The 14,503-nt window shown below is 40.0% G+C and overlaps 1 protein-coding gene across 1 annotated transcript; it reads left to right on the forward strand.

Annotated features, from left to right (window-relative positions):
- The first annotated feature begins 4,007 nt into the window (after positions 1-4,007).
- LOC132978240 (potassium voltage-gated channel subfamily A member 10) lies at positions 4,008-8,948 on the forward strand. The gene is made up of 2 exons (XM_061043373.1): positions 4,008-4,317; positions 5,304-8,948. Exon 2 carries the CDS (start codon positions 5,473-5,475, stop codon positions 7,162-7,164), a length of 1,692 nt encoding a protein of 563 aa, XP_060899356.1. The 5' UTR covers positions 4,008-4,317; positions 5,304-5,472; the 3' UTR covers positions 7,165-8,948.
- The last annotated feature ends 5,555 nt before the right edge of the window (positions 8,949-14,503 follow it).

A 14,503-nucleotide genomic window follows, 5' to 3' on the forward strand; every position in this document is an offset into this window, starting at 1 on the left:
CATGGCCTCCTTGGTGGAGGTTATAACCAAACCACTTTCAACCCACAAAAACCTTTGGTGTCACATTTTGGAAAACAAGCTAGCCTCCAGTCGTGTACCAATGACCATTGCTGCGTTTGTTTACTTCTGCCAAACATGTCAAACATGCAGATTATTTGTGTTTAGAAACACAAAAGAAGCTACATGGTTAAGGTAATGAAAAACATCATGGGGTAGGTTAAAACAAAAAAAACAACAACAGGATTCCACATGCCCCCTGAATAAAGTCATATATTGTTTGGCCCATCATCACTCCCATAAACTGCATAAACATGAATGCAGTCTAGTATATGTCACCAGCTGGTTACTTTAGAGGTGTTGTGAAGCCCAACGATGATGGTCGCCATATTGGAAATGTTATCTCTAGCTAACTTTCGATCAATCTAGTGAGGGAGTCCTTCAGCCTCCTGGCAAACAGCAACACGCCCAGCTGTCAGTGGACTCAGCCACGACCTTAGTTATGCATACTTATAAATAACTGTAGGCCCCTTCATATCATCAAAGTGGATGAGTTGTGAAAATCTCCCCAGTTCAGTTTGTAACCAATCAAAACAATTAGATACAAGGACCTAACTGTTTCTTTGTACCAGGCCTTTCTTCTACCAAGAAAAACTATTTTATCAACTAGCAATGCTTTAAAACAGCATTCATAGATTTGACCTGTTGGAAGCCTTAGCTTAGCATGTTGTTTTGTCACAACAGCCAATAGAATCTCTTCTGTTAGTCCTCAGCTTAAACCTCTAATGACCCCATACAGAGATCAAGTTAACATGAGAGGTATCCGAACCGTGGTCACTGCTGGACTTTACGGCTCGACTTCACTGAGAACCACAAACACTAGATCTGTGTGAACTTTGAACTCTGAACTGATGGATGACCCTGCTCTGAACATTACCCAATACTGTGTTTTGAGCTGTACGGGGGCTTTTACATTCAGAATCTGCTTTACCCTTTAATGCTCCTGACCCAACCTCGTATGTTATGTGCAATGAGGAGAGCCTCTGCAGTATTATATAGGATTACTATAGACCGGAATGACCCGCTGCCTTTACCACAGATATACGATCACCAGGTAGGAATACCTCGTCTCGGCTACCTGACATGCACTTTGAGATCCTGTCACCCTTTAATGGATAAGTGAGCATTTGGGCTTTTCAGATATAATTACTTCCATCATGTGATGTGAACACATGAGGTTTTCTTACTTTGGCACTTTCAAAAAACAGACAGAGTGCATAAACAAACTTCTACCTGGTGCTGGATCAAAAATCAAATGAAAAGGAAAAGTCTGCAAAGTTTTGTGATGTTGTATTTGTCAACTATTAATCAACAAGCAAAACATGTAATATAAAGAGAAATGTATCATTCAGGCCGTTATCGGTATGAATTATTTTTTTATTCGGCCAAAAAATGTCATCAATCAGCAAAAGAGCTGTATTATAGGAAATAATAAAGACCCAATACACACTGATGTGTAGTATTAATGAGAACTGTTTAATAATATAAAAACACATTGTTCAAAATGATTAACTTCAGAGTGAATTAGCAAAAACAGATATTCAGAATTCTTTAAATTCTTTAAATGGAAAAAACAACATTAATATGTTTGTTTTTTTAACTCAGCGCATGATTCCTGGAGTAAATTTTATCATTATGAATCTGAATTATTTTTGACTTATGCCATTTTTGTGCTTTTGTCATACCATTCCTTTTTAGAAAAGTGGAGACTCTAAACAGAGCTAAATGGCAGGTAATATTAGACTTACATTTACAAAGTGGCTAAGTGAATAAGCAGCTCACTAGTTCATCAGATCAACTTAGAAGATGTCAGTGTAAAGTCTAAGCCGTTTGTTGCTGACCCCCATTGGTCGAAAAATCATGCAAGTCCGGATGCACAAATGGCAGATGAAGCAACACAGTCCAACACTGTGATGACAGTATTAGCCTTTATATCAATGCTATCCGTGATTCGACATATTCACACTATCAACAGAAGACAACATTAAACTCTAATTTCAGGATTTTAGCGGGATTGAAATGTTACTTTTGCTGAGCTCAGGAAGCCTGTTTCACATCAGGGCTGAAACTACTAAAGTCTTGAACTAATGTTTTATTTCCTGTAAGAACACCATCATAAAGGCATTTATGGCTCAAAGTCGAGCCTTATAAAGGTGTGCAGGAGGTGTTTATACCTATGCAGAGTCAGTATAGTTCACACTCAAGCATGCTGATGCAGAAATTGCTTTGTCAACACAGTCTGTTAACGGCTAAGGTGACAGTGTCATGGGGAGGGAGGGAGGAGGGATGATGGATGGAGGGCTACAAAGAAGGACAGAGGGAGGGATGTTATCCCTCTGTTACTCCGTGAGGACTCCTCAGACCAGTGACACTGCAGTAACTGCAGTCCATCTCACCCATTTACCTCCCCTCTCCCTCTTTTACTGACACAAATCGTTTGCGGAGGGGAATGGATCGATTATTTACCCTCTCAGTCTGATGCGCACAGTCTATGATCGCCCCCCCCCCCCCTCACCATCCATCTTCCTGTCCCTCTATGCCTGTAGCAAATTCTATTATGAAGTGTTTAAATGGCAGGTCATGCCTCAGCTCATTGCGCTCTCAATGACATGTCCTGGTTTTTACAGGATCACAGAGGGAAAAGATCCCTATAAACGGAATGTGTTGAGTCAGCTGAGTGATGTTTGTGTGACCATGAGTCTGTCCCTGCATCCCGATATGTTTGTGCAAACCTTGATATCTATGAAGAACAAGAGAGAAGTTTATATCCACTGAGGCATATGTGCGTGATGAATCCATGAGGACATTAAATGAGGTTCCTGAAGGTGACTGCGTGTGATGATGTATAGCAAAGCATAGGCTGTGAAGTCTTAAAGACAGTGTTCTGTGACCTTGAAGCCATGTGCCTGCAGTGGTGCTGCTCACGCCGCAATGTTACAGGGGAGCAGCAGGCAGCCAACTCCAGGCTGCTGCAGGACGAAGAGTGAGAGGAGGGAATGATTACTGACTTCAGGCTACTGTCTTCTCTATCGGGTAACACAATATTCAACCTATGATGCCAAATTGGCCGCCCTTCTGAAAAAGTACAGGATACACTTTGATTAAAGTTTTCACTCCTCAGGAGAATTCAGCAGAGCTAAAAAGAGCAAGTGCAGCCGTTCTGTGGTTTGAATTTCACCTTTTAATTAGTTTGTTTTAACTATTTCTCAAAGGGACAGAGCTACTTTATTAATCTGACAATCCTTCAATAGCTGGCAGTGGTGTTGGAGTTGGCAGGGGCAAAAGCAATGAAACAAACACATCTGCAGGATTTTCTTGGAAAATAACTTTTTGTACACTCTCTCTAACACATTTAAACCCTCTTCAGAATCTATATGTATCACCTCTGGGGGAAATGTGTGCCCAGAATAAATTACCTCAGTAAATAACTAAAGCATTTATCAATAATATTGATACTACTGTACAGGCTAATTCCTGTTTTATAGATTGCCTTGACAAACAAACAAAGAGGGCTGGTATGAAAGAAAAGTCAGACGAAGACTTAAGGAAATATCTAATGGAACATATAAAGTGAACATTTCTGACAGTTTGAAATGACAGTGTTATTTCAGAGAGGGTGGAATCAGATCAAATAGCACATTCAAGTCAGCGTGTTTGTTATTGAGAATGTAAATAATGATGGATCAAAAGCCCCCAAAGGCAGATGTGCGCTGCTGCAGGTATTGAAAGCTGTGACAATAAGGTAACAGGGGAAGAATACAGTTTAATCCCCCTGGTGAGGGTGGATTGGCTGATCCTGCATGTGGATGCTTACTGTGCAGGAAAGAGTGGGTCCCACTCTCCCTCCAACAACGCCAAACAGCGATTGGCTCCCGCAGAGTAAATCTCCTATCAGGGAGCTACCTTTAACGTCCTCACTGATCACACTGACGGAGGAGGGAGCAGGGAGAACAAAGCCAGGTGACCCCCACTTTCAAACATAGATCGAGTCGTCTGCATGTGCTTGCCCTTATTTGTGTGTGTGTGTGTGTGTGTGTGTGTGTGCGCATGTGGAAGTTTTCGAATGTGTGTGGCACATCTCTGGCATCTCTAGTTTCCTATAGGGTGTTAGATTACCCAATGGGAGCTTTAATAGAGCCAGAGACACTCTTGATTGTGAGTTTGGATGAGGGAGAGATTGAAGGGAGGAAGGGGGAGCACCGCAGAACTGCCAGGAAGGGTATAGAGGGCATGACAACTTCTACAGAGGCTTGAACACGGGTGAGTGATGCGGACATCTGCATGCAGCTGGATTTAAACTTTATATTTAAACAAATATATAGTTGCATGTTTTTGGTTGCTTTGACATTCAGATCTGGTAGGGGTAGTTATTCCAGTGACCTTATTGTGTCTTTCAATGTGTTGGGCATGTTAAGATGAGGGTAAGTTTGGGTGGAAGATTTAAGTCTCTTTTAGAAGTGTCTAAGAAGCAGGCACTTCTCTGTTTTCTCTTCCGACTGACCTTTCTCTTTGGATTCAGTAACCTCTCTTTGCTGACAAGGCACAATCAATACATTTATTTTCTGCACAAGCGGTATCACAATGTCCTTACGTAAGAAGATTCAATCCTGTACCCTGGACTGTTATGTTATCTGCGACAATGCAAATGGAAATAGAGGCAGATAAGTCTCTCTGACTGCGCAGGGCCCTCGGTGTCAAGTGGACACAGAGGTTGCAGCTTGAAAAACGCGAGTCAGGGTTTGGTTACCTGTAGGAAGAAGACAAACGTAATGATAAACAGCTCCTTAGAGATAAAGTAAAGGTGATGCCGATATACTACCCTGAATAGGGTTTGGGTTGACCAAGAGTGAATTAAGAAAGTGATGTAAATACTTTATTGGCTCACAGGAATAAATGTGTTTTGGTTTTTCATGTGTTTCTGCTTTTAGTCCCAAGTGAAAGCTCAGATGTTTTTTTCCGTTAAACATGTTTAGTTTTGCAGTCCATGATCAGCAATAAAAACAGCCATTATCAGGGTAAGCACTTTACAGCTAAACTTGCAGAGTTTGTGTTTGTTTTATGTCATGAGAGAGAAATGGGGAGAAAGAAATAACTGTATAAGCACAGTATCGGATAGCAAACTCTCTGCTGATGCAATCAGGTTGTGACAGAAAAATCTCTTTACCAACAGAACTGTTTTGCACCATTTACCAAAACATAACTCAACTTTGCTTCCCCCCCCCCCCCCCCCCCCGATCTTTTCACAGATTACACAAAGGACCGAATCTAAAAGGAGCATTCAGCTGCCTGAATGATAGTCAGAAGGAGGGAGGTCCTGCCAGGATCTTCAGTGTGGCACTGGTTGTGGGGTCCCCTCTGTCTCCAGCGCTTAAACCAGGCTGATAGACAGAGCTGTGGCTAACCAGAAGACGGGGAATGGAGGTGCCTCTTGTTAACTTTGAGAACATGGATGATGTTGGCATCAACCTGGGAGACCCGAATGACTCGGGGTATCCGACTTCACCCACATCAGAGGCTCCCGATCAGAATCTTTTACCCCACCGTTTAAGTTCTCCTCATCAGTCGCCACACAGAGGACGACGTCGCCATCAGTCTGGCCAAGAAGGGCTGTCACCATCTACTCCTCCGACCCTGACCACCAAGGCAAACTCCAGCAGCTGCAGCTTACTCTCCAATCTAAAGCTCCTGGTCAACAGCGAGTCTCCCACTGACAGCGTCTTTAGTAAAATGGCAAAGGATTGCTACGAGAATGAAGATTTGTTTGAAAAGCACTTCATGGAGGAAAAAGATGAGAAGGTTGTCATCAATATCTCAGGCCTGATGTTCGAGACCCAGCTCAGCACCTTGAACAAGTTTCCAGAGACACTTCTCGGTGACCCCATGAAGAGGATTACCTACTTCGACCCAATGAAAAACGAGTACTTTTTTGACAGAAACCGCCCATCTTTTGATGGTATTCTGTACTACTACCAGTCAGGAGGAAGACTTCGCAGGCCCGCCAATGTTCCCTTGGATGTTTTTGCAAATGAAATTGTTTTCTATGAGTTGGGTCATGAAGCGATGGAGCAGTTCCGTGAAGACGAAGGGTTTATCAAAGAGCCAGAGGTCCTTTTACCCACCAACGAACTCCAACGACAATTCTGGCTTCTGTTTGAATACCCAGAAAGCTCCAGTGCTGCCAAATCCGTCGCTCTGGTTTCTGTCCTCGTCATTGTAATTTCCATCTTTATCTTCTGCTTAGAGACCTTGCCAGAGTTCAGGGAGGATCATGACTTTGTCCCGGGTTTAACTGAACTCATCAATGGGACCAAAGATGGTTCTGCTCCTCGTCCTGCTGCTAAAGACGTGATGGCGTACATCACAGACCCCTTTTTTATTGTGGAGACTATTTGCATTATTTGGTTCTGCTTTGAAGTCGGCGTCCGTTTTGTGGTATGCCCAAGCAAGAGAGATTTCTTCAATAACATCATGAATACCATCGACATAGTCTCTATAATTCCCTACTTTGTAACCCTGGGAACAGAGCTGGCCACGACCCCTGATGACGACATGAACTCAAGTCAGAACATGTCCCTGGCAATCCTAAGAATCATACGTCTGGTTAGAGTTTTTAGAATTTTTAAGCTCTCCCGACACTCAAAAGGACTTCAGATCTTGGGGCAGACCTTGAAAGCCAGTATGAGGGAACTTGGACTGCTTATCTTCTTTCTTTTTATAGGGGTCATCCTATTCTCTAGTGCCATCTACTTTGCTGAAGTGGATGAACCCCAGACACAGTTTGTAAGCATCCCTGATGGCTTCTGGTGGGCTGTGGTGACAATGACCACTGTGGGATATGGAGACATGTGCCCAATCACAATGGGAGGCAAAATGGTTGGCACCCTCTGTGCCATTGCTGGAGTCCTGACCATTGCCTTGCCTGTCCCGGTCATCGTCTCCAACTTTAACTATTTTTACCACAGAGAAACTGAGCAAGAGGAGAAACAGATTATGGATGCAGCAGCTGAGGCTGCACAGAAGATGTCAGCTGCTAACAAGTATGGAAGCACACCTTCACTTAATAAAAGTAACGGCACCTGGCAGAACGAGAAAAACGGCATGCACTGATAGAGAAACTTAAGTATTTATTGATGCTGCATGCATGGACAACATGGACGAATCAAACATATCCAGAAGTAAGAAGCGCTGGGTGATCAGTCTGTCTTTCTCACTATTTTGTACTCCAAACATGGCAGGATATATTGTTACAGTATTAAAAAGGCACTGTTGGGTGAGACAGCCTTTAAACCAGTTGTCTGTCTGCTTGTGGATGTGTCAAAAGTGCAATTAACACAACTCACCAACTACTACTATGTCAGTTCATTTTCATGACAACAAGTGAAAGGCATAATGGTCATCTTTCATCCAGTGCAATTTGAAGAAAACAGTGATGGCTCATTTGTACTATAAACATTTCACCTTGAAAATGCAGATCATTACAGTAACTATAACAGTGGTGTAGGCAGTGTAAGTTGTGAATCTGATCAAAATGTCCTTGAGGTCTGTATAACAGTAAGTTTATCCCACAAAAGAAACCTTAAACGGTTCTGATAATTATAGAAAAGTAAACTGGAAGCATCCTCACAGCTCATATTACATCACAGTTCCATATTAGTCTACACCTTGTCATATTCAGCGAAATCTAGATAGAACTTGGCAGGATCTTCAAGGTCAGGCAATGTGTCCAGTGTAAGGCAAGAGGACGGCAGTGCGCACATTGTCTTATCAGCAGATCTATAGTTGTGAATGCTCAGGTAGCAGAGCTTCTCCTTATGACACAGTGTAATAATATCTGTGTGATAAATAGCTGTCACGTTTGCATGTCTGCTATTAATCTCATCGATAAAAGTTGCAGAAATAACTGAAACTTTGAAACTGTTAAAGATTTACTGTATTATAGTGAATGCAGTAGTTTGCATGCAGCAGTTTCAGCTTTTGTAATTAGAGGTTATTTTATATCTACAAGGTTTTTTATTATGTTGCATCTTTCACCAGATTGAGCAGTAGGTTTAGCTGTATAAAACATGCTACTATAATGTGAATGTACCCTTTAAGAACCATATCAATTCATTGCACTTAACATTTATTTTCCCTTCATAACGCTGAAGCACTGTTGGAGCTATAAATAATAGGCGGTTTTCAGGGGAAACACGTTAATCAAATTGTGTAAAAAAAGTGAAAAATACATATTTGTTATCAGGCTTAGAAGGGGAGTAATAAGATGTTTGCACTCATGTACTGTATTTGCTCCATTCACTTTTTTCTCTCTCATTATAATGCATGGTGTAGTATTAGTACGCCGAACTAAGGCTAAAATCTATCGGTAAATGAACATTTGAAATATCAAAATATACAATTGTATTAATCATAATCATATAGTGATGATCATTATAATTGAGATAGAGAAAGACAATATATAGCGTGGATTTATGAAATGGGGAAAACATGAATTGGTACAATATATGCATGCCACATTCCAATCTTGAAAATGTACTGTATGTGAGTTTATTATAGATATAAATACAGCTTGTATAGAAGTGGCAGTGGATGTAGTTGTAACACAATCAATGCCTTTCTAATAACCTTCAATATGCAATAATGATGAGATGTGGGTGGAAAATGAAGTGTTGTGTTTTTCACCCACTGAAAGAGCAATACTTAATAAGTTAATCATAAAGCAATAAGGTGACATCAGTTGCTCACGTTGGTACTCAGCACTTTACTATGTTATAACGCACTTAATATATGAGGACTGTTACTGTATGTGTCAACACTGTGAAGTATACAGTTTCATAATTTGCAATGTTTTATTTATCCTGTAAAGAGTGCCTTTCATTAAACATGTATCCTTACTGGTGCAGGCTTCCTCTGTTGATTTCGTCTCTGGGATGAATTGTTGTGACTTTAGCTGAATATTCCAAATTTTGTTTTGAGGAGCACCTTTCAGTTTATGGCTTCAACTCTGAATTCTCTTTATACTACTTTTCATTACAGCTGTTATTAGCGCCGCCTTGCTGCTGGTTCTGCACTAAAATCATGTCACAAGCTGCACACGAGGAGGTTCTGAAAATATCATCACTTACCAATTAATATGCAACGTAAAAGAGAAATGTTGTGAAAAACAAGAGGGCCATTTGTCTGTCTGTCAAACTTAAACAACACATTTTATAATCGATTTAGATTTTAGCAGTGAACCACTTACTAGCTAAAGTCTCGTTAACCAGGCTTTACTTGTTACCTATCACGTGGTAGTGTTAGCATTCTGACACTTTGGTTTATCTTAGCAACAAAATTGACTCCTTTCCTTAAGTACATAGTATGTAACAGGTTTAAATGGTTATGCTAGCATTGTGCTAACGTAACATTGAACGGAAAACTCATTTCTATTTTACGTTTGCTACGCGTTAACTGTCGTATCCTCTTGTATCCTATCTCAGATCACATCAGTAGCTTTAAGCCACTTAGCTCAAGAGTTAGTGTTGTTTAAGCATGTACATGTAACAACCTCCTAGCTGATGTAATGTTTATTAGGAATTTACATCTTTCCAATTGTATCTTGTAACATTAAAACACAGGGAAAATTGTTAAATTATTTCCTGAAACGTTGATTAGCTACTTAGCTGCTAAATGCTAATAGGTTATCAGTTTTGTTGTCTCAACTTGAAAAAAAGCAAGATTTTCTCTGAATTTTCTCTGTTCGTTGTCATCCTGTTGTAAATCAAGATCTGATATAAATGAGGACATTGGGTTATATGTATGAGGTTAAAGTAAAACAATATACTCTATTTGATAACACATAAGCTAGTGCTATTGAACCTCTTCCAAACCATCATTACATTTACTAGGATTTTTTTGCCTTTCTGATTGCTTTGTGTTACACTACCAAATGGTAATCTAAGGTTTTAGCCAAATACTATTTTAGGGTAGTTATTAAGTGACCGAATGCTATTAGCTTAAGATGAAAAATTTTGAGATTTACTCAGCAGTTTTCAATGTGCATTATCTTCTCAGTTGGTGAACGATCGAGAAATGGTCATGGGTTAAAAAAAAAGGCATATTCCCTATGTGCACACCTAGAGGGTTTACAACCAGGAACACAGCAGATATAACAAAGCTTTTGCACCTCACTACCACAATATGACGTCTGAGGAAGTGGCAGCTGAATGAATATTGTCAATATTCAACTGAGAGATGGAGAGTCTTTTGGTTTTTATTGTATGGCTCTGTCGCTGTGGTTTAGAGACCACAGCGAGTGCGGGTGCAGACCCTTATATCTAGTTAGGATACAGCCTGGTTGGGGAAAAAAAAGTCTATTAGGATTATAAAATTATTTTGAAAAATGTTAATCATCTGAAAACAAACTCACTGAGGAGTTGTTTTTGTTTGTGGATATCCTTTAAAAATGGTAATTGCAGCAGCATATCTGCTGTTTTCTCTCTTTTGACACAATTCTAGTGCAGTAAGCTTGACAATGCCTTTGACTAGCAAAAGCACCAAATTAAATATGCAGACCAAATTAATCATTTATAAGATCATCTGTCTTGGCCTCCATGGTTGATGTTGCACTGTCCCAAACAGTCTAATCTTCTGTCATTATGATAACCACTATATCATTTGGATCTCTGCATTTAATGCTATTCTTGTGATTTTAGATTTTCTGAGTATTTATTAAGACGATGCTACCAAAATCATTTCCAACTGAAACCTACTGGCTGTGTCTGTGATGTCTGTTTAAAGACTTGTCACTAATTACAAGGTCAGCTGGCCGACCTTCTGCCCTCCTGATCATTGATCGTACAGTGATAAACCAAAGACGAGGTCTCTGATAGCATTTTAGCATTTAACAGACAGGTGGCTCCTGCAAGGTCGAAGCCAATGTGAGGCTGTCATCTATAATTCATCGGGTGTTCCACCAAGAGATCACATCCATCCAGCCTTTGATAGAGAATCACCCCTAAGATATTCAGAGACCAGCAGATGGTTCGATCACAGTGACACAGCAGACTTTACTGCACATTTTAATGGATCCAACAATACAGCATATTTTCATGATTCTGGTCCCCCCTCTACTGTTCAACTCAGTGACAAGCTGTGTCCCACTCCTTTAAGGAAAACGATGGACAGATCTCACACGAAAGCATAGATAGTGGTGCTCAAATCATTGGATTGGGTTACTGTTGTTGTCAGCAGGCACTTTACAAGCCGTATAAAGAAAGCCTGTGCACCGGAGCTCACCCTCTCCAGAGGGCAAAGTCACTTGGAAGTTGGCAGCTTGTGTTTGTATTAAATCCCTCCAAAGTCTCCTGTTTCTTCCACTGAGGGAAACTCTTCTGAATGCACGGTTACATCAGGCTGGATCAGCGCTGCAGTGACCTTGAGTTACAGTTCTGATCAAAGCACGGACAAGGTGCAGCTTTGGATCACAGCAGGTGTAGCATTGATTGACAAAGAAATCCTTGAGGGTTTAGTATTGATCAAAGTTCAGCTGTGCTCACCTACAGTATTAGTTGAGTCATTGATCCCGTGCTCTGACTTTGCTGACCCAGGACATTCAAACAGGTGTTTTGCATTACTATTTACAGCTTCATGATTGACTACAGGGTTAATGAAAAAGCTAGAGATCATCTCCTAAAGGGAATGCTTGCATAGTGACAAATGGGCTTCATATTTTTGGCAGGAGTTAAGCTAAGCTTGTGAGGTCCTCCATCTGCTCGCTCAGCTCTGGAGAGGATGAAGGACAGACAGGTGGAGTCACTCTGATTCTCACAGGCGGTGACGGAGAATCAGGCATCCTGACACAGTGTGATTAAACACTCCTCCAGAAGAGGCATGTTCAGAAAAATCATTCTGTCATCATTTTCAGTTTCAATATATTCAATCGACATCCCGCAAATGCTGGGAATCCCTGATGTTATCGTGCAGCCAACACATATATTCATTCATTGTTGTCTCAGCTTTGAAACAAACAAACAATTAAACGTCAAAAAATATATTTTAATGTTAAATGGTTAATATTAACACAGTGAATTAGTGTTTTGACTTTATTGGATTTTGAGGATTTTGGTTTGTGTCGATTTTGGCGACCCCTTAGGACAAAGTATCCCTTATCACTCCTCAATAATCTGTGCAGTAGAAAACGTAAATAAAGGCTTTTTAAGCAGCATGCAGTTAATGACTTTGTCTGATACCCACTCTGTGGCAGTGGTTTCTGCCATTAAAATGAACTGGATGGAAATAAATCTTTATTCTGATTTTATCCTGTTTGCTTTTGAAGGTCATAAAAAGAAATCACTTATAACTTCAGTCTCTTTTATGACTAACTAAAAAATGTCTGACATGGACTTTAAAAATAATACATAGATACATTTCTGCTTGTATTGACTACAGTTGTATTCCGCTCTAAAAAAAAAAGTCTATTTAGGCCCTGTTACAGTAAGACCCTGTTAATCTAGACTAAAATAAGCGGTGACTCTAGACTCTAGATTCGTACCAAATTAATATCATTCCTTAATCTTTACGAAACTGCTTTTGGTGCCTAAAACTAACCACAAAAGAAAATGTAAAAGGAACTTAGAGGTTCCAGACCTATTGGCATGTGCTTATTGTTGATGTTAGGCTAATAGACCTCTCTATTGAAAACGTAACAATAAGCCACATTGCTGCATTTTTTGACACAAGCCTACAATTTCATAACCACTTTAGTTTTTATTAAGGTTGTTTCAACTCACTGCCCTGCTGATGTGAACTATCACAAATCCACAACTAAAACAGTCCCAAAAGTGTACACTCCTGTAGGAGAATCATGGCAAAAAAAAAAAAACAGCTTCCAGCCATCTTAGGAAATAACAGAAAGAATCTGTGTAGTCACAAGACTACCTTAAATTCAATACTGTATGATTCTGCTTTCTTCGATTCAGCCCTGCCTCTGTAACAATTTCCCATCGATCATTTTAATATTTGAGAGCTGAATCCCCTGACGGATAGGGCAAGAAATAATTCGGGGAGAATATGATTTACGACAGGTAAACCGCTCTGTTGCACTGCGTCAGCCCTAGAGGTCAATGACCAGACTTTGTGGGATGAAACGTGAGTCACGTATTTGTCCTGCTTAACGCCCATGAAAAATGAAGAAGGTGACCTGAGGTATCACCGAGATCAGACAGCAAACGATGCGCTGCCGGTAATTGACCACAGGCTGCTCCTCACATTATGTTTAAAACGATTATTTAGAGACGCATTAGGCGGCGTCCAGCTGTAGGACATTACAAAGATGAATCTGGGTAACAGTACACACAAAATTCACTTTATTTCTCTGACAATAAGAAAGAGATTAGTTGAAATATGAAAGGAAAAGCCTCTAGAATAAAGAAAGATGGATTCATTATTTGGTAATTAACTGCATTGTTTTTGTTCTTAATTTAAAAATGTATATATTCTTGGAAACAAACAAAGCATACCGTTTCTGTTAAGGCTGCTGTTGTGCAGTTTTGCAAATTAAATAATCAGACACGAGCAGAGAAAGTATCCATGTCTATTTGGTGCATGAAGCAACACTGCAACCTGAAAACCTCTTTACATGTTCAAGTCCTGCAAACATAGGTATCACATGACAAGTAACTCATTAGTACGGCTTAAACGCATCATTATTTTCTTCAGCACTTAATGTCTTGGTTAGTTTTTAGATTAATCAAAGAATTATTTAGTCTACAGGACATCAGACTGTTGTAAAAAAAAATGCTCATCACAATGTCCCATAGTCTGAGGTGACGACCTCATGTTGCTTCTTTCATCCAACCGACAGAAACCCAAAGATTTCTTCTTACATAATGACTAAAAGACCAATATTTACTTTCAAGAAGCTGAAACCAACAACCAATGATGTACTTGCTTAAATAATCATTCAAATTGATTGTCAGATTTTAAGCAGGTTAATTTTGTTGGATCAATTAATCTGATGTTTTATACAATTATAGACACATATTAGAGGTGCTGGCATCAGATTTCATCTACATTTCTCAGTTTCAGTTTTCGACATGTTTTCTTTGTGCTTATTGAACAAGTTTACTCTTTTTTTTCCTGCTGGGTAGTTAGATCTATAACAACCACATTGTATGTGTTCTTCATATATTTTTTTCTGACAATCTTCACATGTCAAATCAACGTTGTGGAGTAAAAAGATAAAGTTTCCTTTAACTTGTCGTAGAAGCACCATGTATTTTTTATTTCCTTCCACCGCTGCTTACTGTGAACCCAAATGACATGTGAGATACCTAATGTGGACAGGATTGTGTTTGTTATGCCTCTGAGACAGCAAGCAGAAGGTGTTTCCCAGTGTTTAGCCTGACACCTTGTGGCTGTTTTATGGTACTACACTAAGACAAACTTTCAATATATAGTTTGAATTTGT

This window comes from Labrus mixtus, chromosome 7 (genome assembly GCF_963584025.1).
Source record: "Labrus mixtus chromosome 7, fLabMix1.1, whole genome shotgun sequence".
NCBI lineage: Eukaryota > Metazoa > Chordata > Actinopteri > Labriformes > Labridae > Labrus > Labrus mixtus.